Consider the following 27,345-nt stretch of genomic DNA (forward strand, 5'->3'; position numbering starts at 1 on the left):
CATGTGTGTGTCTGAGGAGAGAGACGGGGAGACGGACAGCAGCTTTGGGAAGTTTTCTGTCAATTGTCTTTAATCTGAAAAACCCTGAAAGATCGTGGCGTGGAGGAGCTACGATGCAAGGTGAGACCCTGATGCAGGCTTTGAATGGGAAGTGGTGCGTTCAAGTACTTGCTTGTTGCATGGGGATTAAATGTCAAGCGGTGGGTTTTAGTGCTGTGGTATGAGGGGCGATGCATTGGTGTGTGTGTGGCTACATGACAGATGCACAAAGCAGGTCTCAGGCTTTTCAGGCAGATTTCATTTCCACTTTTTGCAGACAAATATATTATAATATCCAGGGACACATGGGTTCAATTCTTGTCTTTTAATGTCTAAACTTGTTTTTAGTGCTTCAACTACAGACTTAACCTAATCAGGCAGTGGGGTGCAGCAGCAATTAGAATCAATCTATACATTTCTAAAGTTTGGGTACAAACATGTGAATCTGTTTAGGCTGATCTGTGTTCTTCTGTAGTCCAAGTATCTGTGAGCATATTAGTTACGACTCTGTCCAGAAAAAGATGCAAGCATGCATTCCTTAATTCATTTAAATGCCGGAATTATTCCCATCAATGTCGTTATTCCTCTGTAACTTCATAAAGCCGTGCACTGGAGGAACACATCGCCCTTCTGATGTTTTCTGTTTGTCGTCTCATTAATTGGACATGAAGGCTGTTAGTCCCTGAGTGATGCACAGTGCATTTTGAGGGGAAGCGACACTGGAGAGGTAAGAGGGAAGAGTGAAAGCCTTTGCTTTTTGAGTGCGTGATGATTGTTAGAATCAATGTTCAAGGACAAAACAATGGTAAGGTTTGATTTAGTTAATGGCAGAATAATGAAGAGGAAAACGACTGTGTGTTTGCTAAGAATGCACTTGTAGCGTGACTCTGACTAGTTGACTCTTTAGTTTGCCTTTTCTACACAATTGACATTTTCTAAAGACACTAAGGTGGGACGTCACTTTATAGATGTTTTCTCTTGTGTGGTGTTACTTAATGTGTCAAGTCGTAGGATTTAGTGCATGATCCTTTGCTTACTTACAATATTTTATATGTGAGCATTTGCTGCTTTTGTTATAATCATATCATTGGAGACTGAGTCCTTTTGGATTTTAGACCAAACAAATGATCTCACCATGAGATTTTGGCCTTTAAACGCTGCTTTCAGACGATGCATTGACCGGGCACTCACCCAGTGAACTAATTGATGGATTAACTGATAATTGAAATGTCTTCTGCATCAGGCTACACATTTTTTTACTGGTTTATTAATGGTTTCTCTTTTTTTGAAGTATATCAGGGCTCTTATACAGCTCAGACCTATTTGCTGGATCTCAGGTTCAGGGTTCATTAAAACTGATACTCACATGAGAGAGGGCTAAGAAGTGTTGTTCAAATCAGCACAGATATTTTCCAAAAGAGGATTTGTCAAAGATGAGCCACTAGTGGAAAAGTTGTTTTATTAGTTTCATTTCAGTTGCATTACCTTTTTTTGTGCCGTTGATATAACCAAGAAATGCAAACCCACAACAATCCTTCTTCAAAGTGCTTTAACTCTAAGTCCAGCAGGGTCAGGGATTTAGGCTGGATTTATGTCCACCTGTGAGTGAAAACATTGTTCCGGGGATTCCCCGAAAACTCTTTGGAGGAGCCCCCACTGAGCAGTGAGTGATAATCCAGCTGGCTCCCACAGGCGGACCTGGATGCTCACAGGAAAAGAGCCTTCTGACAAAGAGAGGTTTTGGGGCTCTTGACGCCTTCATTCCTCTCAGTAGAGCAGGAATGTTGATCCTTGCAAAGATGGAAAGGCTTCAAATACATTTGGATTGCTTGCTTTAAAGCCACTGTACATTGAATGCTTTTGGATTGTGGACTTTATATTGGACAAAATAAGCTGTTAGAAGGCTTTGGTTTAGATTTTGTCAAATTTGCTGTTTAATCCGAAGAATCTGGACTTTGAAGTGCAGACTACAGCAAATACTGTAACAGCAGTCAGTCTTTCTCTGTCCTATTTTTATACTTTCTGAGTAATGATGTTCATCATTCAATTACTGCTGCCTGTGGCCAATGAACTGCAGCTTTATATCAGAGCAACACAGTTAAACATGTATTACAGCCATACTTTAAGAGGTTCTTCCTTTTTTTTCATAAATATTCTAGAAACCCAACATTTTGTCAAAATGAGAGTTTAATTTATTACCTAAAAACAAACTTGGATTAACAACAAACCTTTTCTCACTCTGGGTCCCATCAGGTATCCACCTGACTTACACCCTGGGCTCACCAAACATTTACGATTTATAATTTCAGCTCAATGGAACCATTGCAGACACTGTACCTGTGTACCTGCACCTACCAACAGAACCTGGGTACATCGTTGTATTGTTCTCATATTGTATATAGCATTTGTATTCTATTTTGTACTATTTTATTCGATTGTATATAGTATTGTATTGTATTTTATTCTATTCTATTGTGTACAGTATCTTATTGATATCTTATTCCAGTGTTGCACCTTTGCACTGTCCACTGCTGTAACAAAACTAATTTCCCACGCGTGGGACTAATAAACGTTATCTTATCTTATCAGGAAAACAAATGGAAGCCAGAAGCTTCTAACATCATATTCTGCATGTTCATTTGTGTCTGTTTATAGAGATGAACCTTTTAAACACTAAGCTTTAACTATGAGCCAGTAGGTAACGGTTCCTTTGTTCTATCAAAGTAAACGTCAGATCTCATTCTGTCATTAATTAGATTTTTTTTAAAAAGAAACAATTGTAGTTCATGAAGGCGAGAAAGGACATTTTGACATCTCAGGCTTCAGCACAGCTGCAAATTGTTTTGATTTTGTTTTCATGTTTCTGCTGTGCGTTCTGTTTCAGCTTCAAATATCCATATCTTAGCCACATAGTGGTTTTGTGACTTTTACTGCACTTATCCTGAGGACTATTAAAAAAATGATGGAGCAGTCGCTGGTTATGATGAAATGCGGCTCTCTGGACATTGTCACTGGGACTGAAGGATGGACAGCTCATCCTGAGTTTGGTTGTTTTTCCTTGTTTGCTTTTTTAACCCCCGCCAGTTCCCAACCCCCTCGGGAGCCGACTACCACGACTCCTTTTGTCCAGCTGAATGCTCCGAGTTTGGGATCTTTTAGCTGGAAAGTTGGGCTGAGAAAGTTACTGAATCGACCCTTCAGGCTTTTGTTGTCATGCACCTGTGGAGGCTTGGGATGCTTCGCCTTCCCCTGATAGCTGATTCATGTCACTTTTGTTGTTCTGGGCTGATGGATTGTTAGATTCTTGGTAACTCTCCCCAAAACATGTATCCTTATAACTTGGCAGCCTTCTCAAAAAATTTGATGTTTAGTGAATGATTTATTTTATATCCAAGTGAAATTAGGTACATTTCCCCTTTGTTAAATCTAAGGCGTAACCGCCAGCCTCAGACTGGGATGAGACCAGCCTCATATACAAGGGATGGCCATGTATTAAAGTTGATTTAGTAATAAAAACAGTTGGCTCCTGGCTCCAGAGAGGGAAAAATGGGAGAATTTTCCAAACAATTATACCAAACATAATTTGTTTATGTGAAAATGTCCAGACACTTGCCCTATTTTGTGAGACCTAAAGGCTATATTCATGTGTCAAATGCTTTCACGTGATTTTGTGTAATACCAAAAGCTGTGTGAGAGCCTGGTGTATTTTTCTCTGTAGGGATATAATTTCACCTGATCTATTATCTCCTCTCCTTTCCAGCTGTTTGCTTACATTCAGCACTAAAAATACTGACTACAAAGGAAAAAATGAATCTTTCTAAAACAGAAAAAGTGATGAAGAAAGTAGGAAAGTCTCTCTCTGACCTTCTTTCTGATAAAGAAAGAAAAAAAGAAAAAATGCCAGTGGAAACATATTGGAACTTCTTAAAAATCAAAGAAAACAGACAGATTGAAGCTGGCCAGACAGCCGAAGAAGAACAAGACAGAGGAGCATCCAGACAAAGCTGTATTTGACATCCCAGAAGCAGCCAAAAGCTGAGCAAAAAGAGGAAGCGATAGTGGGGCCAAAGAAAGCCAGGAGGCAGAGGGCAGCTTCCCGACACCGCTTGGCTTTGTACCTCCACAGCCTGGCCGTATGCAAATGCAAATTATGCTAATAAGGTGCACTCTGCAACCAGTGGCAGTAAAAAGGGCGCCATTCAATCATTCAGTCAAGATCTGGTGGTGAATTGGCCTGCCTTCATCTCAACTGCTCAAATGGACTATCAGCGGGCTATCAGGGGAGACGGTCGCTGAATAAAGGGGGCATTACGATCGAGTATGAAAGCACCCTCTTATTTGGAGTCCCCCTCTACGCCCACCGAGGTTACAGGGTGAGAGGGCTCCCGGGAAAATGGCTTTCTCTGAATGCACTTCTGTAAGTAATAATGGTATCTCAGAGCCAAGTGTGTTTTTGGAGAGGGGAGGGATTGGTTTGTTGCTGGCTGCTGCTGTCATACGCATTTCTTTGTCTCAGAGTTCAGACTTTTGAATGGCTGGTATGCAGTTGGATGCGTGTACATGAGAGTTTAAAGGGACTGAAGTTTCATGAGGCTTAGCTGCAGACGTCATGTGATATGGGTGGATTGTTTCAGTTATCCAGGATTCATTCTTGGGGATTTTTAGCTTCTTTCATTGCCTAGTTTTGCTTCTTTTTCTGTTCTCACATCAACTGAGTTTGTATCAGTAGACTGCTGTTTCAAACAAATGAGCTGTGATAAGATTGCTGTACACAATCTAACAACATGCAGCTTCTGAGGAGCCAGATAACCAAAGTCAAAGAGCTGCATTTGTGATGCAAAGTGAAACGTGACTCCAGTGGATGATAATGTTGCCATGTCTGTGATATAAGAAGGTGCTTTTCACAGGGGACAAATCTTCTAGAAATCAAATGTATGTATTTTTTCTAACCTGCACTTCAGTTTATCCATATAGATAGTTTGAATTTTGAAGGCATGGACTTAAAAATGTCTGCCTTTTCTGAACATCATGAAACTTTGGTCAATTTTATCTGCTAGCAAATAACTTAGATGTGAGTAACACACACACACCCCTTCATGGTACAGTACAGTACTGGTAAAGTGTGTTTGCCATTGAATGGAGTGAAGGTAGAAATGCATGTGTTAGTGATAATATGGCCATTACCTTTGATAGATTAGTGAAAATCTGAAATTGTTTGCATCTATATACACAGAAATTCCAGTTTCAGACCAGCCTGAAGCTCATAGATCTGAAACAAAAGTAGTTGGGCGGTTAATGCAGGACTGCAGTTTAACTACAAAATGATGTAGATGCTTGGCAACCTTGCTTTTATATAGGAGTATAACCAGAATACAGCCATTGGGCAAACAGGGGGAAGCATGTCCAGAAACAATTATGCCTGTGTGTAGAGCAAGCATGTTATCTCTGATATGTCAAATATCCAAATTTTAGAAAGCCACTGTGTTTCTTTAAGTTGAGCTAAAGCATTTTTCGGTGTGCAGTTTGTGTTGCAATCTATTGTGTAGAATTCATAAAGCTATCTGTAAGTGTGCACATGCCTTACTTACCTACAGCTAACCAAACACATTATACCAAGGTAACACTTTAGAACTAAGTGTTAGCCAGCTTTAGCAAGCTTATGTGCATCGGCTGTTTTGCTATCTGGTTGGCATGGTGTTCACATGTGATGTGTTGCTACTCTTTCTGAACGTTTTTTGCCAGCCACACTCACAAAGCAATGACCACCTCAGTGAAACACAACAAAATACATCAAAATCACACGATGCTGCAAACACAGAAAATAAGTCAGAAAGCAAAATCAATCAAAACTGCAGTGAAAAACATAATATCCCCGTCACCGAGCACCATGCTGAGTGGTAAGGTCGCAATGTGAAAGGCGATTCACTTTGTTAGTATTGTTGTAACAGTGTTATGAAAGCAGCATTGAGTGATTTGTAGGGGAACATCAATAGATGTGCGCTGTGTTGTTAAAGTGTTCTGTCGTCAAAGAATGAAAATCGTTAGCGGTTGCTGCAGGACGCAGGCGGATGCTCAATCTGTTGATGTTTGTTTGTGCTTGATTTTCGAGACAATATTACTTTTACTTGAACACAGAGACATTCATCTGAATATGTTTCCCGTTTTTCTTCAAAGATGCCTGATCATTTTGACCAGACGGTGGTTCTGAACCAGCTCAGGTATTCCGGCATGTTGGAAACAGTCAAGATTCGACGCACCGGCTTCCCTGTCCGGAGAACTATTCAGGACTTCTGCTCGAGGTTTGTACCCACTACGCTGTGCAATCATACATAAGCACTGCTCTACCAAAAATGTCAGACCCCAAAACAGGCGCAGGGTCATTTCAGTTCTTGAAATGCAGACATTAAAGAACAAAGCAATCATTAAAAATCATGCAAAAACCCTTCACCCCTGCTTTTACTTCTTCAGGTACAAGGTGCTGATGCGTGGTTTGTTGAATTCAGAAGACCCCAGAGGGTGCTGCGTCCAGCTGCTCTGCCAATATGACAGCAGCAGTGCAGAGTGGCAGCTGGGCAAGACCAAGGTGAGAGTGTAACCCAGGTTTTTCCCTGTTGCCACACTTTATAGCCGGTCTCTCCTGCACACGGAGTGGAGCAGGCTGGTATAGGAAAGCACTTTAAACTCAGGACTGCACTTATTCAGGGTCCTGGTGGATTGGGTAAACAGTGATTCATGAAGAAGAACAAATTTCTCACATTTTCAGGAATATAAGGTTAAGTCATCATTGTTTCTTTTCTTTTTTTTTTTAAGTTTTTTCTTCTTGAACTCCTGATAATTTCGTCTCATTTGAGCTCTCTGCATTTGTGTGGATCATTAAATAGAAGTCTCCAGGGAGGCCTTTGGCTCAAGAATTGATCCAGGTCCAGATTCAGTCCAGGTTATATTGTTGTCCAATAAGGTCCTTTTGAACATATAAGTCTTGCTTAACCATAAAGCTTGCTGTTTATTGGTTTAGTTTAAACTTGGTCTTAAAAGATGAAAGTGTTTCTGAAAACGATACCGTTCCAAACATCTTTTATGTTTAAGGCTCCTCAATACAAATATAATTTATATAATAACTCAGTCTTTACTTACAGGTTTGCATTCCCTTTCTGTCAGCTGTGAATTATATGCCTTCTGCTCAGTTCTCGGTGGCGTAATTGACTTTTTCCTGTCTGAGCTCCTGAATGTATCTGGCTCCATACCGGTTGTTCTGTATTCTCTTTGCTAACTTGGAATATTGGATGCAGACTGAACATCACTGCTGGGGGATGCCAATCCATTTTGGCTGCTCTGTGCTCCCCTCAAGGCTTAATTTGACTTCATACACCGTAGAAACTCAGCTCTATGAAACCATTGCAGACAGTGTGTGTGTGTGTGTGTGTGTGTGTGTGTGTGTGTGTGTGTGTGTGTGTGTGTGTGTGTGTGTGTGTGTGTGATATTGAGGTCCAGAGCACCTGAAGCATAGAATCCAACAATTATTGGATCCAGTCTTCAGTCTAATGCTTCCTGCTTCCACTACACCGGATCAGGAAGAATATACCTACTGCCAGGGTGTGTGTGTCTGTGTTTTGAGGGGAAATGACAGATGGGGGATACAGATCGCTAATCACAGCATGACCGTGTGATGCTGCAGGAGGTGACAGCAGTGAAGGATAAGTGTGGTCGTGGGTGGACAGACGAACGGATGAGTGGTCATTAGTATGTGTGTCAGTGTCCATCCAGGACCAACGATGGCACAGGAAGCTGAATTGTGAATACCCCGTTAGAGCGGCGAGGTGGAACAAGTGTGTCTTTGGTTGAATATTTAATGGATCCCTCCACTACATGTAGCCCATTTAAAAACCTATTTTCATGTTACTGACAGTTTTCAACATTCTGTTCATTATTTTCAAGTAAAATTAGCTATTTAGCTAAAAATAAAATAAAATACACACTGAGGATAACAAATGTTATTACAGTCACAGGAATAACAATAGACTTAAAATTGTTAAGTGGACCGGTGCTTATATGGAGCCTTTCTATGACTACAGGTGTCAGTGCACCCATATATATTTTATCTGCTTTCATTTGCATCAGAGCAGATGAGATGGATTCACGACACATATATAGCACAAAAGAGCTGCTGGGCTGATGAACTTCTGTGGCCTTTTCCACTATTCCTCATGTAGCAGTCCACCTCCTGGTATCTCGTCCACACATTTGACACTGTGCTGACCCAGCAAACCTTCTTTTGACAGCACATATAGATGAGCCGTCCTGGAGGAGCTGGATTACCCGTTCAACCTGAGTGGGCTGCAGATACCGTCTCGCTTTACCAGCAGTGACGAGGACACAAACAAAAAGCAAAAATAGAGAGAATCAGTCAGGAGGGATGAGCACAGTGGTGTGTAGCCATCGCCTGTCAAGCCATTCGCTTTTTGGGGTTTTCTTGTTGTTGCCTCTCCAGTGCACCTGTTATCATCAAAGCAGATGAAATGGATTCATAATGGTTTATGCTTCAGAACAACAACATTTAGATTACCCAAAAGATTCTTGGAGATTATTTAGTCATCAAAAATATCCATTATATTACAATATATGTACAATCTACTATAAATAGCAGTGGTTGCTTTATTTCATATACTTTTTACTAACGTATTTGTAACAGATTTTAAAAGACTGAGAGAAACATGTTTTGTTTTTTGGTTTCTCTTTTGTTTTGGGTGTCTGCCACCTTTTACCAGATTTACACAGCTGTTCGTGACTCACTTATTGGTTGGAAGACCTTTTTTGAAATCTCCTATAAAACATTCAGCCTGAATGGCCTCTGTAGACCTTCTAACCCTGAGACCATACTCTCCACTGAACCACGGAGTCGTCCCTGCTGCTGTGACTGCCTGTAAACTGTTAAATCAATTCCATCTCCCTCAGAGGGATTTGTCCACTTTGTCCCGCTGCCTCTCGCAGTGAGATTTACATCGAGGAGGCCTGCAGCTCTTTTCATTCAGCACATGTCCAGACTATTGTCTTAGACTTATGTCTTGCTTTTTTACCGCCTTAAACTTAATTTCCTGGAAAAGATGTGGCTCTGCTTTCTTCTCCTACTGCTTAGTTTTCTCCACGGGCCTGACCTGGGACGGTAAGCGGTGCTCCCCAAAGGCCCCAGCAGCAAGAATCAAAACGCGGCGAGGCTTAGCGAGGCCTTTGTTGCACTAATTAGCATAGTAATGATTAAAAAGGATTAGTCGCCCATTTTATTGGGATGCAAATGTGTGCACTTGTACACTAGGCTGCGCGTTCTGAGCATGTGCAGCTCATGTTGGAGATTGTTTAATAAAAGGATCAGCGTGTGCACTGTAGAGATTCACAAAGAGCTGCTTTCTGCAGCTTATATGTGTGAGTTTTGTATGAATGCCTGAATGAGCCTGGATAGCAGCACTTCACAGGAAAATTTTAGATTTCTTTCTTTAGATTAAGTGTATATATTATTTTATATAAATACAGTGGAAAAACACATTCATGTTACATTGAATCTACTATGAAAGAAATAAGGGTAAACTAGATTTTAGTATTTAGTCCTACAGATTGGAAGTGACTTTAGTGACTTTCTCATTCAACAACTTAACTCTAACCCTTACCACCCAGATTCAGGCTCTGGCTCTAAAGTATAAAATGTGACAGCTGATGTAGACTTCTCTGGTGAATCTTTGGATAGCCCATAAAGTAATCTACAAAAGTTGACGACACCATAACCAACATTCGTGCTTTGGCATGGTGATTTATGTGTTAATTACCACTTAGTTGTGTTCCGGTATTGTATATGCGCTGCAGACGATGATAGAAACAAATGAAATGCTGCGACTTTTTCCCTCCATGATGGGAGGGATATTTTATAATGATGCATTTGGTCAGATGAGTTTTACAACGAACTGAATTGTAAACCTTCAATAATCAAATTGTCACCATTATGTGGAACTTTTTGTTCTTTGTTCTTTTTTTTTGCTTTTGTTTTTGTGTCGAAGGCAAACATATTTGTCCATCCAGTTATTCCACTTCTCTGTGCATTTCCTCACAACCAGTTTTGCTCTAGGAGTCTGATGACATATGCAAGTCCTTATATTCAGGCGATTACTTTTATTCTCTTGCTGATGAATTCAAAAATTGTTCCAAAACAGTAGCCAGAAATGGATATAAGGAAGTCGACAGTACTGAGGATAGTTGCAGGCTGTACTGACGCAACATGTAGTTACATTTCTAGGGATGTGCACATAAAGTTATGGCGTAAGGTTTCAGAGGGGTCCACAGTTGTACCTCCCTCCTGTTTGGTCAGGTTTATCCCTTAGTTTATGATTGTTAATGCTCACCAGTGTTATAAAATGAGAGGATAAGGTTGGGATGTGTTCAGAAGTTGCTCTTTCTGCCACGTAGCACCCAGCAGGAGACTTAACTTTAGGCACTTGCACTTCTTCTTTCAGCTGCTCCCTTATTAGCAATGGTTCCAACAACAGTCCACATCTTTCTATTTTCATAGATATGCATATTTTATGTGTTCTATTAATATATAAATGTATTACTTAAAATACTCTCATTTAGGCAAGAGTGCCACCTGGGAAGAGAGTGCAAGAGGCAGCATGTCCACAAGCATGCTGTTAATGAGCCCATTTTTCTGTTATTTTTAGATGAGTAAATGTACTTGTTGGTACTCTTATTTTGCTATGAATATTTTTTACATATCACATAAATATTAATCTGGTTCCAATCTGCTTCGATACTTAAAATTTTGTCTCTGGGGCTTTTCCAGCCTGAAAACTGAATTCCTGGAGAGACACCAGTGGTTTGTGTGCTTGTCTTTGTATTGCATGTGCACGTGTTCGGCATGTAATGGATGTTTCCCTGTTAATTAACCTGCTCATAAGTGACATCCACGTCACCCTGACAAGTTTACATTTCCCCCAAAAAAATCTCATTATTGCCTCACTGCTGAGGATCCAACACTGTCACTCAGCCAACACACACACACACCATATCAACAGGCAGTGTGTACTCCTGTACCCCCGTAGCACCGTGATATTTCCCCACCGTCACAGTCGCCTGAGACCGCGTCCCATATCTCATTTTCCTCCCTCCCTAATCGGATTAACCCCTGGCGGCCCTCGCTGGGCCCAGTTTCTCTATCAATGGACGACAGCTTGGTTCCTGGAGCAGGCAGCTGCACTAAGTGCCCGTAAGATCGGTCTTTTCATGGAGAGATGTAGCTGAAATCACTCGCTGCAGTAATCTGCAGTCTCTAGTAGCAGGAACAAAGGGAGAGGAGGATCTGGGTTTGATTTATGTCGGCCGCTTTGTTTGGCTCTGTTGTTCTTCTGTGAGCGACTGTCTGTTAAATGGTAATGTTATAGAAAAAGAAACGGCCTGCCTCTTTTTAATTCTGTTCACTTGTAAATCTTTTATTCATAAAGTGTGGGTAATACAGCGTAACTAATGGACAAACTATGTTAAGCTGCTGGGACTTGAACATTCTGTGGCTATTAGAGATGGGGCATTTTAATGTGACTTTTGCAAATGTACACCTTCATATTCTCACAAATATGCATTTTTCCCTCTGAATATTAGCACTTCCTTGAACTATTTTACCCCAAAATTGTTTTGGTGTTGCACACTGTAAATATGACACGTTTAAACTCTGCTGTGTATTATGCAAACATGTCATGAGATGTTCTTTAACTCTTAAAGGTCAACGTGAACATGATTTTACCTGAAAAGTAAATCAAAATTAGAAGAGAAAGAAATGAGGAGCAGTTACATTATTGATTTTTCCCTTACTTCCCCTCAGTAACAATAATAAAATAACACTTTTTTTTTGTCTCTTTATCCTATCTATCAGGTCTTCCTTCGGGAGTCTCTGGAGCATCGCCTGGAGAAGCAGAGGGAGGTGGAGGTGCTGAAAGCAGCCATGATCATTCAGGCCTATGTCACAGGCTACATGGCCAGGTACAAACAATGAATAAAAACATCATAAACCTCAATAGGATCAGTTTTAATCTTCATTGAAACCAAAATGCTCAATAGCCCGGTCCTTGTCCTCCAAACAGGAAGCAGTACAAGAAGCTGCTGCGGTGTATTGTGGTCATCCAGAAGAACTACCGGGCTTTCTACTGGAGGAGGAAGTTCTTGCTCCTCCGCTGGGCAGCGCTCACCTTCCAGAAGTGTCTGCGAGGGCAGCTGGCTCGTCAGACCTGCAGCCGGATGCTGGAGGAGAGGAGGAAGAAGGAGGAGGAGGAGCGCCGCAGGTGGATGGAGGAGATGGAGAGGTGGGCTACTCAGTTTATTTACCGTGTGGTACTATAGCTACAGCCAAATGAAAAGTTATTGTGCAAAAAGAAAGTAGGTTTTTGCAAATGACTGTTTTTTTTGTTTGTTTTTTTAAATTAAAAGAAAAAGAAATGAGAGAGAAATCTGGACTGGAAAATGTGTTTGAAAAACGTGTGCCCACTGTCTTCTTCTGGCACTGGTTTATTTCAGTCAGTTAGTGAGGAATTAACACAAGTCCATCATCTGGGCTGTATTCAGGACTTTCAAATATGATCATGAGTAGTTAAGGAGTACAAATCCCCTGCTTCCATTATTTCAAATGACATAAAAATACTACACGTATATAATAAAAAATGTTCCTAATGCCAGTGTATAATACTGGAGGAGAAACAGAGCATAGCTTTAGTTCTGGCAGGCAACTATTTCATTCTCAGCTGCAGTCATCAGATGAGTGGATCTCATCAGCAGCTAATTTACAAAGCTTATGTAGGACATGCTATTTAAGTAGCTTAGCTTGGCTACAGCTGCTGTGCATCTGCAAGCTGCTTTGCAACCACCTGAGCTCCTCTTTTAGAGACTACCTCACTGAATGAATCTCACATTTGTTTTCACTGATGCTGGCTTTTTTCTGCAATGGGGGGTCATGCTGCTGCTCCCCATCTTATGCTCACTACATATGCATGTGTAAGGACAACAATGTAAATTGCTACAGATGTACGCAGTGCTCTTATGACGGTAGTCATTCTGACGATTCATGGACGGGAGATGTCATCAGGCTTGAAAAACAGCATGTAATTTGTCTGTAAGAATAGAATGTAAATCCCTCAAATCCCACAATCAAGACTGAGTCATGACCTCCATATCCTCAGTGGTGCCTTTGACCTTGAAGGGGCCACAGCTCAGTTTATACTGCAGATTGATTGCTTTATAATCACTGCTGCTGTCACAATTTAGTAGAGAACCATTGAGTTTGTATAAACATCCTTATTGGACTACATCTGTAGCTTGCATTATGTTTTCCAAAGAAGGTTTCACAGTGTGGTGCAACATTTGTATTTTTGTTGTTTCGATAGATAGTGAACTGCATACTAAATGGGTTTCTGGTATTTTAATCTCACAGTGAGACAGGAAATGCAGTTACTCTGGTTTTGGTACATCGTATCTCCTACTGTGTGTTCGTTCAGCTGATGTCTGTGTGTTTGTGCCCTGCAGGGAGAGACAGAGGCTGGAGGCCGAGAGATTCACCAGAGAGGTATGATAAAACTGATTTAAGTGGAAAACGGTGTATAACTTTTATTGGCCAACTGTCTCCTGAGCAGCCCACTCTCTACAGCCATATCTGATTGGTAAAGAACACAGAGAACACAATTATGTTTTCTATTATGTTACACAGGCTTCTGCTTATTGTAGCAGGCTTCAGTTTATTGTACTGGGCAGTGAAAAACACACTGCCCAGTACAATAAACAGCTTGTATCCTCTCAGGTATTTGTCGTGTATAATTTGCTTATAAAAGTTGGCCCTCTCTCAGTAAACTAAGATTACTTCAGTGTTTGGTTTCTGTAAATCAACTTGTTTTGGGTATTTTGTATAAATTAATGTTGATATCTTGGGGGGAAAAAGTTATGACTGCAGTCTCATGTTTGTGGTTTCAGGCTGAGGAAGCCAGAACACTGGAGGAGCTGCGTCGTGCTGAGGAGCTGGCCTCGCTGGTTTTGACAGAGTCTCAAAATGCAGCAGCAGCTGCAGCATCACCAGACGCCCTGGAGGAGCTGGAGTCAGCAGAAACCTTTGTGGAGGCATCAGCAGAGGAAGAGGAGGCAATACGTCCGCACGAGGCATCACAAGTGGAGGAAATTCTTCGACTAGAGCGGGAGATCCAGGTGCTGCAGAGACAGAAGGAGCGCCAGGAGCTCTCTTTGACTGAAGCCTCGCTGAACCGCCTGCAGCAGCTTCGCGATCAGGAACTCCGGCGGCTGGAGGATGAAGCCTGTAAGGCAGCGCAGCAGTTCCTGGACTCCCTGAACTTTGATGAGATTGACGAGTGTGTGAGGAACATTGAGAGCTCCTTGGGCGTGGGTGAAGAAGATGAGAAGAAGGAGGATGACCAGAGGAGGGGTAACGAGGAAGAAGAGGTTGATGAAGGGTTTGGTGCTGATGATGATGCCTTCAAAGACTCACCAAACCCAAGCGAGCACGGCCACTCGGACGGCCAGCGGACGAGCGGTATCCGAACGAGCGATGACTCATCCGAAGAAGACCCGTACGCCAACGATGCTGTGATTCCGTCACTGCCACCGACCACTGTGCTTCACCACTCTTTGCCAGCGATGCCTTCGGCCTGCCATAGCGCATCATCCAGCGGGGATTCGGCTTACTGCCACCCCCAGGCTTCATCTGAGGCTCAGTCTGATGAGCTGGTAGAGCTGATACCTCCAGATGAGGATTCAGACTATGATCAGGATGACTACGATGAAGGTGCCATCGTGTCTAGTGGCAGCATGGCTTTCTCCAACCCTCGCAGTGGACAGTGGTCTCCGGATTACCGCGGATCTGTTGGCACCTACAACAGCTCAGGGGCTTACCGCTTTAGCTCAGAGGGGGCTCAGTCCTCGGTAAGCTGAATCCTTGTTTAACTTCTGTTTTCAATGACAGGGAGAACATTTCATGCCCGATTTTCTACTCAAACTTAGCTGCTCTAACTCCAAAGTAGTGTAGTCTTTGAAGTTAGCAAAAAAAACGCAGGCTTCAAAAAAGGATCCAGTGAGAGAGATCAATTAAATGGCATGACTTTAGCCATTTTACAACTCACAGGTGCAAAGAGCACCACATTGTACCTTCTCTGTTATTTGTTGAAATAATATGCAAACTAAGGTCTTGCATGTCTTGTTTAATTTCAAATTTTTGTTGATTTGCTCCAGTTTGAGGACAGCGAGGACGACTTTGAGAGGTTCGACACAGACGACGAGTTGTCTTATCGCCGGGACTCTGTCTACAGCTGTGTCACGCTGCCGTACTTCCACAGCTTCCTCTACATCAAAGGTTATTATTTTCTTATAGAACATACTCTTCTTTTAATAAACCCCAACAGGTGAGAGTTAAGTGCATCATCTATATGGCTTTAGGATGTATTTTGGTGAAAAAGCATTGTACTTTCTGTGTTACCTTCTGATTTGATTTTTTGATTTGATTTGATTTTATTGATTAGCATTCAAATATCTCAGTGAAGACAAAGAGACAAAGAGCAAGATTCTCCCCTCCAGGTGACGTAATGATGGTGGAGCATTTGAAATCTCATATCTTTCTTCTCTAGGTGGTCTGATGAACACGTGGAAGCGGCGTTGGTGTGTTCTGAAGGACGAGACTTTCCTGTGGTTCAGAACTAAGCAGGAGGCTCTGAAGCAGGGCTGGCTGCACAAGAAGGGCGGGGGCTCGTCCACGCTCTCCCGACGCAACTGGAAGCGGCGCTGGTTCGTGCTGCGTCAGAGCAAACTCATGTACTTTGAGAACGACGGAGAGGAGAAGATGAAGGGGGTGCTGGACATGCACAACGCCAAGTAAGGACAAGAGAACATAACTTTGAGGGTTGTTGTTTTTGCATGACAATACTTTCATTTACAGTAACAACAGAAAAGCTGTCAGTTAATCATTTACATGTAAAATATTCAAGAGATATATGGTTGTGTTATTGAAGAGAGATAAAAACTCAGACCTCTGAAGGATTCATGGTGAAATGGTTATGGAAGGATGTTTGTATATTCAGGGAACCTCACTCATTATTTTTCCTTTTTTTTTTGACCTGTAGAGAAATCATTGATAACACCGGTAAGGAGAATGGAATCAACATAGTGATGCCAGAGAGAACTTATCATCTGATTGCCGAGTCTGCTGAGGATGCAAGGTGAGCTGTGTGTTTGTCTTTGATGTATTGTTCTTATCTTTTCACAATAACCAAAGAAATGAATTGTGATTTGATCTGTAAAGGACCTTTCATGCAAGCATGGAGTCAAAATGACTGAAATAACAAGTAAAAACTAGAATTCAGTAGTAAGTTAGTTTCAGTGACACCACTAACTTCGCTTACCTGGTCTATTTAATTACACTGTCAGAATTAATTACATGGTCTTGTCCATTAATAGAAATATGCATTATATGAGTAGAAATATCTCAGATTCATTTTTCAGAATAAAAGTGCAATGATTCAAAATGTCTTCAACTATTTAAAGGTTTAGCTTCTTTTGAGGAGTATCTTTAGCAACCTCTAACAGCTAACAGTAGCTATGTGTTAATAACCTACTCAAGTCTTGGTCTTATAGGCTTAGAGAATAGCTTGTGACCCGCTGATAACCAAGAGTCGTGCGGTATTCCACAGCTGGCTAATGAGTGGTTGCTGAAGATTGTTGGTAGCTGCTAGCATTAAATAGTAGCAAAGAGGGATACGGTGTGACACCAAAAACCTCCTCACGATTGCTTTGGTCAATGGCAGGTTGTCACGGTCCCCCGTAGTTTGCATAGAAGATGCCGAGTTGCCTGTACACACTTGCAAACTTTTCACCAAGAGGTAGTGAAACTGAAAAATGCTAGGCTTACTGGATGTGGAAATCATTTGCCTTACATGTTGATTGCAGCAGTAAGTCAAACGTTGGAGGAAAGCCTCTTTATCTGGTTTACGTCACACTTTTTGAAAAGTGTTTGCAAGCTGGTTTCTTCCATACAAAGCATTGATGGCTGCATCATTTTGGTAGAAACCAAGTCACAGCAACACTCGCTTTGTGACCGATTCCACCCTGCAACCGCCAAAAACCATGACCAGCTTTTCATGGAAACCTCAGCTCTCTAGTGTTATTCATCATTTCTGGTACCTGCTAGCAAGTACAATTGACAAGAAGGCATCTTTACACATTACAGGGTAAATGGAGAGCCATGCACCGTTTCTCTCTGGTGGGCAGGATTTAAATGTGCTCTATAATCTTTTTCGTATAATGACAGTAGTGATTATTAGTCACATTGTTATTACACTCCTAATGCTCCCAGTCCTCCCATTTGTTTCTTCTCTCCTGATCCTATTATTTCCTCAACTGGCATGAACCTGCTCACAGTCTGTCGAAAACTGTATAACAAACAGGAGGTATTGTTGCTATAGGTCAATGTGACGGTTGCCTCTGGCAACACATTGATTTCCTCTCAGACAGTCTACTTCCGCTGTGGCTCAAAAGGGCAACAAGCACTCTGTCTGTCTGAATCTGGGACATAATTATGTTTGCTCTGTCACATTGTGGGGATTTGACCTCCTTTAAGGGAGAAAAATACAAAAGGACAAATCTTAGTTTGAGGTCACAGGACATGAATGCTAGTTAATGCAATGTACTCTGAAGTGAGGAAAACATGGCTGTGGGTGTGTGATAGGAGCAGGTTTGTAAAACCAGACGCTCTCTCAGTGCGAGCCAACATCAGCTCCATGTGTCTGAGACACAATCAGACTGAACCCAGAATTGTTTTGGATTTTACACACATATAAAACTTATAGATGTACAATTTATATTAAAAGGTACACACATGCAGGTTCACACTAATAATTGCATTCATGATAAAAGTATGGCTAAAACGTTCCTTTCATTTTATTTTTCATTTTTAGTTGTTCTCACTTTGAAGTAGTTTAGTGTTGAGTAAGATTCAGTTTCAAATGAATTTTTGGACGTAGGAGGAGCCGAGATGCTTGTGTCTAACTGACCGGCCTGTATGTCCACTGTTAAAGCTGATTACTGTTTATTCCATGGTGATGATGACGATGTCACCCGTTTGACCGGCTGCCCTCTGGTCGGTGCCTCAGATCAATCAGGTTCATCCAGACTCACAGTTTCTTCCCCTGGACCATTTGGACTGCTAACAAACACTATCCCCACGCCCCAGCCCTGCCCACCAAACTCGCCAATCTGAGCCATGGCCTGAGTAACCCTCATCACTCAGGTCATTTACACACGGAGTCTATTCAGTTCTTTTTGCATTAGAAATATATTCTATATTTCTCTTGATTCTATATTTTTTTCACCTGTTTGCTATTTATTCCTGCTGTCTACTATTTATGTTGTGTCCTGACAATAAAGGGCTATTCTATTCTCTATGATCTCTTTGTTTACAGTCAGTGGTTCAGCGTGCTGAGTCAGGTCCACGGCTCCACAGAGCAGGAGATCAGAGAAATGCACGATGAGCAGGCCAATCCCCAGAATGCTGTGGTGAGTACTGTGAGGAAACAAAGCACTCTGGGAGATGGAGTTCTAATAACATTTCTGTTTAAAGAAAATAAATGTCTTCAAAATGCGGCCGTTTAATGTCGTCCTAACAGCAGAATGTTCGGCACTTTGCTTTAACAGATTTCCATAACACAAACCTTCGTCTCACACAGAGGAGAGGACGTTAGCCTTTAATAGATGTTCCTCCATTTCCTTATTCATGCCTCACCTCTTAGTAGCATTTTTTCCTCCTTTAAATTCCAGCTGCAATAAAAACATAGTTAATATATGCATGTATAGCTCTGGGTTTCCCCACAATGGATAGCAATGGCCATTTAATAAATAATTGGAGATATTGTGTACTTTATGAAAAGAGATGACATGGTAATAATCAGCTGCCTCTCCAGTCAGCTCTCAAGACAAACTGGTTAGAGTGGAAGTTCTCAGCAGATTTCCAGAGCAGAACAAGCTCCAAGTTGAGCTGCAGGCAAAGGCTGTGGAGTTGGAGTTTGTCTGCTGGTGTGACAAGAAGCTCACAGAAAAGCAGCTGAATTATACTGAGGATGGCACCTGGTGGAAAAACTGAAAATTAGAAAAAAAGCCCCAAAATCTGTCACTGAGCCTTTCATCCAGCATTCATGCTACCCTAACCCCAACCCTCTTTTGTTCTCCTCTTTAAATTTAAAATTTTGTTGTAATGCTTTGTTTTGAAGTAACAGGACACAGATGTGCTGAAAATGCCACGTGCTTTTTCAGTGTCGCACCTGTGAGTGAAGGCCTTGCTGCTTGCGTGTGAGATAATTGGTTTCCACGGTGCAGCGAAGGTCAAACTCATTATCCACACCCTGAAAACTGTTTGTGAACCTCCCTCCATCTCTCTGTGTGTCTCCTCAGGGAACGCTGGATGTGGGGATGATCGATTCAGTGTGTGCTTCAGATAATCCAGAGAGGTGAGGACCTACATCAAACCATCAAACATCACATCATATATATATGGATTTTCTTTGACAAAGACTAAAGCAAAGAAACCAGAAGGTGTCGGAAAAAAGCCATCAGAGTGAAGCCCGTTGGGTTTCAGCACCTCAGCAGCTGCATTTCTTCACACGGGGAACATTTTAGATCAGTACATTCTGGTCCTGTATTTCTTCTGTTGTGTTCTAACCTATATGTGACAAATATATAATTCCTGCTATTTTATGTCAGTAGCTTTAATTCTTCTTAGTCGTCTGGTTCAAAATTAAAAGTTTAGTTCATATCTCTTAATCCAAGAAGTGCACCCAAGAGCTATTACGGTGTTAGACTATTGATCTCCTTTCTGTCGTCTTATTAATTTCTGAACTTCGACAGGCCGAACTCCTTCGTCATGATCACTGCGAACCGAGTGCTGCACTGCAATGCTGACACGCCTGAGGAGATGCACCACTGGATCACTCTGCTGCAGCGCTCCAAAGGAGACACCCGAGTCGATGGACAGGAGTTCATCATCCGAGGTGACAAATGATTCGTTTATCGTGGCCGTTTTTCCTTTTTTAATTTGTGTTTAAAATTTTTAACTACAGGTTAAAAGTTGCAGGTTAGGAAATCAGATTTTAAATAAAAGAAGTTTCCCCTGTCATATCTACAGCTCCAGTGGTGGGTGCTCATATCAATGTTATAATTCAAGTAATCAAATGTGTATATGTAGAAGCTGTAAGGCAAAAGCTTCAAACGCTCAGTTTTAAGCAGGTTTGATTTTCTCTGTTATTAAAGAAAACCGTAATAAAGCTCTTTCACAGAGAATAAGCTTGACCTTTCTGCATTTTTATAGTTTTGAAAAGTTCAGAGGAAACCAGAGAATACAAAAAGTTATTTAATAATTATTTCCCACCAGGCTGGCTGCACAAAGAGATGAAGAACAGCACCAAAGCTTCGCTGAAGCTGAAGAAGCGCTGGTTCCTGCTTACCCACAATTCCCTGGACTACTATAAGAGCTCAGAGCGTAATGCCCTCAAGCTGGGAACGCTGGTGCTGAACAGCCTCTGCTCAGTGGTTCAGCCCGATGAGAAGGTCTTCAAAGAGACTGGTAAGAGAAGAAAATGGCAAGAACTGCCAACTCATTCTCTACCCAGTAGCTTCAATTTCTCTCCGCCCCTCTTGTCGTGTCAGGATACTGGAACGTGATCGTGTACGGCCGTAAACACTCGTACCGTCTCTACTGCAAGCTGCTGACTGAAGCCACACGCTGGGCCAACTCCGTCCAAAATGTCATAGATACCAAAGCTCCCATCGACACACCCACCCAGCAGCTCATCCAGGACATCAAGGTAGGAAACTCTGAAAGTGCAAAAATGGATGTCAGTGGTCATTTTAATTCTTTCCTTCCAGTAAAGCCTCAGATAATCAGCACTGCACTAAACCCAAGCTCCTCTTCTCTTTGCAGGAGAACTGTCTGAACTTGGAGGTCGTTGAGCAGATCTACAAGAGGAACCCGATCCTTCGCTACAGTCATCACCCTCTGCATTCCCCGCTGCTGCCACTGCCCTACGGGGACATTCATCTCACCAGTGAGTACCACTGAGACAGAATAGGATTAAATTGGGATTGACAATCTAACTTAGTACTAATGTCTTTAACGTATCTAATTTTTACCATTTTAGTTAAGATATTAATGTACCATATGTACTGATTTAATCACAACTTCTTCCCTGCTCAGCTCCAAGAAGCAGAAGCTACACAACCCTGCAGGATGAAGCCCTCAAGGTGTTCAGCTCGCTGCAGCATTTGGAGGGCGTGGCTGACCCCGTGCCCATCATTCAGGGCATCCTGCAGACGGGCCAGGAGCTCAAACCACTGCGAGATGAGCTCTACTGCCAGCTCATCAAGCAGACCACACGGCCGCCACAGCCCGGCAGCCCTGGGAACCTGTGCAACTGGAAGATCCTCGCCTGCATGTCCTGCACATTTGTCCCGACAAGGAGCATCCTTAGATACCTCAAGTTCCACCTGAAGAGGTGTGCACTAGGCTGCCACATGTTTATAGATAAATTACTTTTATTCTCTCAAGCTGACCATTTCCAAATTGCTCTCTGCAGGACTCACGAGCTGTTTCCCGGCTCTGAGATGGATCGTTATGCTGCCTTCGCCGCTGATTCATTGAGGAAGACTCGAGCCAGAGAGAACGTGCCGTCTCAGGAGGAGATCCGCTGCATCGTGGCCCGACAGGACATGAGCACCACCGTTCACTGCCACGGAGGAGGGTCCTGCAAGATAACCATCAACTCGCACACCACCGCAGGAGAGGTAGGTTTGTGGAAAACGGGGTTATGTGCCAAAGCATACAAATAAACAGTGTACTTTTTACTCAGCTCTAGTTTTTATGATTTAAGCACAGTATAAAAGATATGTTTGTACCAACAGAACAACCCAACAGTAAATACAGAGCTGAAATGATTGTCAATCATCTATTTTAATTGAAAATCAATTGACAGCTGTTTTAAAAATGACTTTGTATTGTAACAGCCTGAGCTTCTTATCTTCTTCTCTTCTGCTTTTTTCCTTACAATTTTCCTTATTTGTTATTCAATAATAATTAACAATAATTAATTAACAATTAATTAATTCATCAGTCACAGCAATAAAATCCTGCTTTTATTCAGCTCTTTTGGCCTGGAGCCTGTGTAAGCATCCAGGCTTAAATGCTCATACACTGACATGCTTGCTGGAATTTATTATTTTCTGATGCTGCAGAAAATATCAGAATCTGGATAATATGATGAGCTAAGACCCTGTTAAAAGGACATTTTAAATATTTTATAGTTATAGAAATTGTACTTTCCACCTTTATTGAATGGCAGTCCCAAATGTCTGGAATTTAGACAAGAATTCATGCTTTTTTTCTCTTTTTTTAATCTCATCTACAGTTTTAAAACCAGTTGCATGTGTCCCTGTTGTATCTCATCGTGTGTGTCAGGTGGTGGAGAAACTGATCCGCGGTCTGGCCATGGAGGACAGCAGGAATATGTTTGCCCTGTTTGAACACAACGACACCACAGAGAAAGCCATCGAGAGCCGCACTGTGGTGGCTGACGTGCTCGCCAAGTTTGAAAAGTAAGCCCCACCATGTTTGATTCTGAAGCAAATGTTTTTGTCTTCTGGCCAATGCTAACACAATCACTCTGTGGTCTGCAGGCTTTCAGCAAGCCCAGACGAAGGCAGCACTGGATGGAAGTTTTACTTCAAACTCTACTGCTTCTTAGACACGGACAACGTTCCCAAAGACAGCGTGGAGTTTGCTTTTATGTTCGAGCAGGTCAGACTCGTGGCTCATTGTCTGGGGATGGGACTAGGAGACTTTTGTAGCTGATTCTGACTGAACTTGGAAAGATTTTTTGTGGAAATTAAAAAAGAAAAAATGCTTAGATCTTATAGTTTTAACTATAATTTTCTCTGTGTTCCCTCAAAGGCCCATGAAGCTGTGATTCGTGGTCAATACCCGGCCCCTGAGGAGACTCTTCAGTTTCTGGCTGCTCTGAGACTTCAGTACCTTCTGGGTGATCACAACTCCCAGTCCACCATCCCTGAAATGTCCCAGGTGTTCCCCATGTCTCGACTGCGGGCCCGGGTGCAGAACTCGGCCAAGACATTCGCTCCGGGGACCGGCTCGGTGGCCGACCGCTCAGGCACGGCGGAGAGGAAACGCTCGAGTTTCCTGGAGGGGACACTGAGGCGGAGTTTCAGGAGCAGCTCGCTGAGTCGGCAGAAGCTTGAAGAAGAGAACAGCCTGGAGGCCTGGATGAGGGAGGAGGCGGCGGCCGTGAGAACCAGCGTGATGGACAAGTGGAAGAAGCTGCAGGGGATGAACCAGGAACAGGCAATGGTCAAATACATGGCGCTGGTGAAGGAGTGGCAGGGATACGGATCCACTTTGTTCAACGTCGAGGTGAGAAGAGAAATCACTTTTCTGTTTAAGCAAAAACTTTGTTCTCCATGATAAAGGATGGTTATGTTCCCATAAAGACAGCTACACAGCCATAGGTGGAAACATGGGATTGTTTGGTTGGTTTAAAGTCATCTATTGCCAGTTCTAAACAAAACTGATCTTAGAGGGAATGATAGGAGATTTTGATGTTCCATGCTTGCTGTTTCAGTGCCGGGATGGCATGTTCCCCTCCGAGCTCTGGTTGGGTGTGAGCCGGGAGGCCATATCAGTGTACAAGCGAGGGGAGCCGTGGCCTCTGGAGGTGTTCCCGTATGAACAGATACTCTCTTTCGGAGCTCCGTTATCCAACACCTACAAAATCACCGTGGAAGGCCGAGAGCTGGTGTTTGAAACCCAAATGGTGTGTACATCCTCACTCAGTCATAACTCCTGGTCTCCCCATAATTTCAATGCAGGTCATTAAATACAACACCAACATTTACTCCTCTCCTCTGCAGGTGATGGACATCGCCAAGCTGATGAAAGCCTACATCAGCATGATCGTCAAGAAGCGCTACAGCAACTGTCAGTCCGTCAGCAGCCACGGCAGCCACTGTAGCACCTGGTGAACTCCGCCCTTTCACCCTCTGCCTCGCAGCCACATGCAGGAGTGCAGCCAGGGGGCCGAGCGTGGCCGGTGCCGGCCATGCATGGACGCCCATCCTCTGCACTCTGGAGAGAGCAGCTCATACATTTCATGTCAGACTGACTCTGAATGCTGGAGGAAAAAAAGTAAAAAAAAACCCAGTATGCTCTTAATGTAAACTAGCTCAACTTATCTTGACCTGGTTTCTTTTAGAAACAGTACACATCCACTCCTTATTCATCACGATAAAATGTAGGCACAGGGCTGTGGATAGTTCTGTAGCAAACATGGTGGAAAGTTATCCATAAAACTCAAGAAAACAGAATGAAGTCCAAAAGTTGACTGAGAAAGCAACATGAGAATGCTTCTTGTTATCTAAATCAACAGATATGTGATAACGAGCAGGGACCAGACTTTAAAAGACTCAAACTGCGGGCAGCTTCTAATTGGTTTCCCTCAAAGCCTGCCAGCTGTCAGTGTTATTTTATTTTTTTATTTAAGATCCTTTAGGGCTTAAGATCAATTGCTCCTATAAATTCCACAAGTTAATTACTATTTTTCATAAAGTGATAAAATGCTTGAAGGACTATCATCCTTGTCACATTCACCTCTGTTCAGCCAACATAATATGAAGTTTTTGTTTTAAAGATGGAAGTTGTGTACAATCTTCACTTTCTTAAATAAGCTAACAAGTGCACATTTTTGCCCCACATTAAAGTAAAGGGGACTTCTAGCTAAGCTTCCTAAACTGACTAGAGAAAACAGAACAAAGGATCAGTTTAATCTGTTAATCCCAAGGCGTACAAAGTGTACCATGACAGACGTTCACCCCCAGACTCTGATTACAAACCACAGTCTCTTAGACCAAAGAAAACTAGGTGGTGGTTATACACAATCATATTTTTATATTAGTCTTCATGAAGTCAGATGCAGCTTCTAAAAGGTGGATGTGTCTTGTTTTGAAAAGAAACAGTTAATTTTCTGTCCGATGGTAAACCTCTGAGGCCCTACAGGGACTGTTTTTGCAGAAGGGGTCGATTTCTCACAGAGGTTGGTAAGCGTGTGTGTGTGTGTGTGTGTGTGTGTGTGTGTGTGTGTGCGAGGAAGTATGTTATTAGAAAAAAAGAAGAGTGTCTACAGGCTGTCCGAATGTATAAAAAAATTAAAGGCAAAGAAGACGGAGGAAAAACAACTGCAGCCTACAAGCCTTTTCCTCTGCTTTGAGAAACTCTGGGACTTGACCTTTTCCTGTTCACTGTAAATAAGATGCAACTGTACCTTTACGTTTGTGACTGATTGTTTTGCTTACGATACAAAGTGCCTGTTCCAACTGAAGCAGGATGATATCTAATCAGATTTAGCCTTTATTGGTGCCACACTCGTTCCTGTGTAGCCTGAATCTGAAAGGTGCTCCCACACACATTTCCCTTTAACTGCCAATGTATTTGTGCACTGCAAACTCTGACCAGCAATGGACGTCATTCAAGGGTTTTTAAATCTGTCAGTTGTGAGAAACTAAATGAATTGAGGCGTAAATTGTTTATAATATTAAAGATACTGATATAGGGCAGCAGCCTGGATCATTGACTAATTGAACGTTTGCAAATGTACCCGAGTACGTGAGTCTTACTGACAATGTTGCGTTGACAATATTGGACATATACATGCAGTTGTTTTTATCTTTTTCTCCAAACCTTTTTTCTTTCTTTCTTTCTTTTTTGCTGTTGGGAAAGAAAAAAAGAAAAAAGCTATGTATAATAAAATATTTGCAGATGGGTAATTTGATGTCAGACAATCTTTTACGTCTCTTTCTGATCCACGTTGACATCTGCTGGCAACAAATGTGAACTGCAACACCATCTTTCCCTTTAGAACAACCTGAACTTAAAATGTAAATTGGTTCTTTGGGGGGTAGAAAAGAGGAAATATTGGAATACATTTTTTAAAAACGTGAAATAAGAAGATGTAGATATTTTTTTCTGTCTGCTGCCTGTCTACAAAAAGCACTTACAAATTCAAAAAGCTATTACATGATGTGTTTATTACATAATAGACATAAGAATTAATCGTTGTATTTCAGTGTAATCTGTCATGATTTAGCTTGAATGGCTTGTTCAGTTGGACTGTTTGCAGTGTAACATTCCTAAAAACGTTTCACTGGACCTCCGCGGGCGGCAGATCCATCCAAAGATGCGTGTGCAGGTTTCCTCCACAGTGCCTTGTTGTATATGATGTACACTTTTTTTTTTTCATGTGTGGGTTCTTTTTTTGGTATATGTGCAATGTTATATATACTTTAATCATGTGGCTGTACATTTTATATTGTAAGTCTTTGCCTTCTATTTTTTTTCTCCTGAATCCTGATCAGATGGCAGTTTTCCCAAGCTAACAAATCTTGTATTTTTCTCTAAACAACTATCTGACAGTGGATCTTTGACACAATGTTTTGTGGGGGGGGTTTCCTCCTAGCTGTAATTAGTGTTATGTGCTGAACTGATGACTCTAACAATAAATCGCTACACTTTTGGTCTCAAGTTACCGTTTTGTTTTTCCTGACTATTAAAAAAAAAAGGTTTAGTTTAAGAAAGTTAATGTGACAACCAACGGCTAAAGCTGCTGGACACACATCCAAGAACCTAAAAAAGGCCACAAACAAATACACCTCACCAACAGCAGCTACTTTTTTTCCTTTCTACTTATCATCACCATGTATATATCTCACATCCTCTAGTTGATCTCAAGGGTACTTAACTTCACTAACCAGTCAAGTCACTTCCTCTTACACTCAACTTCCACCACCTTGATTCCTAATCTTGGTTGGGGGTGATGACAACATCTCCCCCCCTGACCTGTGGTCCTGGCTCCCCCTTGCCGTAGTATGTGTGTTGTACCTTGTCAATCTGTAGCTGTGAGAGCCAAATGTTGAATCGAACTTGCGGCTTCCACTCCAAAGGCATGTAGTCTTACCACTACGCTATCCAGCTGCTAGCTCGCTATATGTGTATGTATCTATATATCTATGTAGATAGAGAGATAAGATCAGTATTAAACACATACCTAACAAGAGCAATCTGGAACAGCGCTTTTGTTGCAGAAGTCAGTTAGTTGTGGTCATAGTTCTTCAGCATGTAGCTCACACTGCAGAAGCATAAATGGAGTAAAAAAATTTTAAGTGACAGGTAATTTAAAATGCAACATTTCT

The 27,345-nt window shown here is 42.0% G+C and overlaps 1 protein-coding gene across 1 annotated transcript in view; it reads left to right on the forward strand.

Moving 5' to 3' along the window:
* myo10 (myosin X) overlaps positions 1-26,677 on the forward strand; it is a 127,487-nt gene extending 100,810 nt beyond the window's left edge. Inside the window, exons 20-41 of the mRNA XM_085438071.1 lie at positions 6,214-6,338; positions 6,508-6,622; positions 11,945-12,051; positions 12,153-12,371; positions 13,585-13,624; positions 14,026-14,985; positions 15,292-15,412; positions 15,684-15,927; positions 16,176-16,271; positions 18,510-18,603; positions 19,495-19,550; positions 19,948-20,090; positions 20,471-20,662; positions 20,746-20,903; positions 21,020-21,143; positions 21,293-21,590; positions 21,672-21,879; positions 22,550-22,686; positions 22,768-22,888; positions 23,042-23,518; positions 23,727-23,918; positions 24,016-26,677. Coding sequence (XP_085294197.1) covers positions 6,214-6,338; positions 6,508-6,622; positions 11,945-12,051; positions 12,153-12,371; positions 13,585-13,624; positions 14,026-14,985; positions 15,292-15,412; positions 15,684-15,927; positions 16,176-16,271; positions 18,510-18,603; positions 19,495-19,550; positions 19,948-20,090; positions 20,471-20,662; positions 20,746-20,903; positions 21,020-21,143; positions 21,293-21,590; positions 21,672-21,879; positions 22,550-22,686; positions 22,768-22,888; positions 23,042-23,518; positions 23,727-23,918; positions 24,016-24,126 — 4,338 coding nt within the window. The 3' untranslated portion in view covers positions 24,127-26,677. The remainder of the gene's footprint in view (positions 1-6,213; positions 6,339-6,507; positions 6,623-11,944; positions 12,052-12,152; positions 12,372-13,584; positions 13,625-14,025; positions 14,986-15,291; positions 15,413-15,683; positions 15,928-16,175; positions 16,272-18,509; positions 18,604-19,494; positions 19,551-19,947; positions 20,091-20,470; positions 20,663-20,745; positions 20,904-21,019; positions 21,144-21,292; positions 21,591-21,671; positions 21,880-22,549; positions 22,687-22,767; positions 22,889-23,041; positions 23,519-23,726; positions 23,919-24,015) is intronic.
* Positions 26,678-27,345: the final 668 nt, after the last annotated feature.

Source organism: Copadichromis virginalis, linkage group LG18 (genome assembly GCF_057382275.1).
Source record: "Copadichromis virginalis isolate Kocher_CV1m ecotype Utaka linkage group LG18, C_Virginalis_male_GT1.1, whole genome shotgun sequence".
Classification (NCBI taxonomy): Eukaryota; Metazoa; Chordata; class Actinopteri; order Cichliformes; family Cichlidae; genus Copadichromis; species Copadichromis virginalis.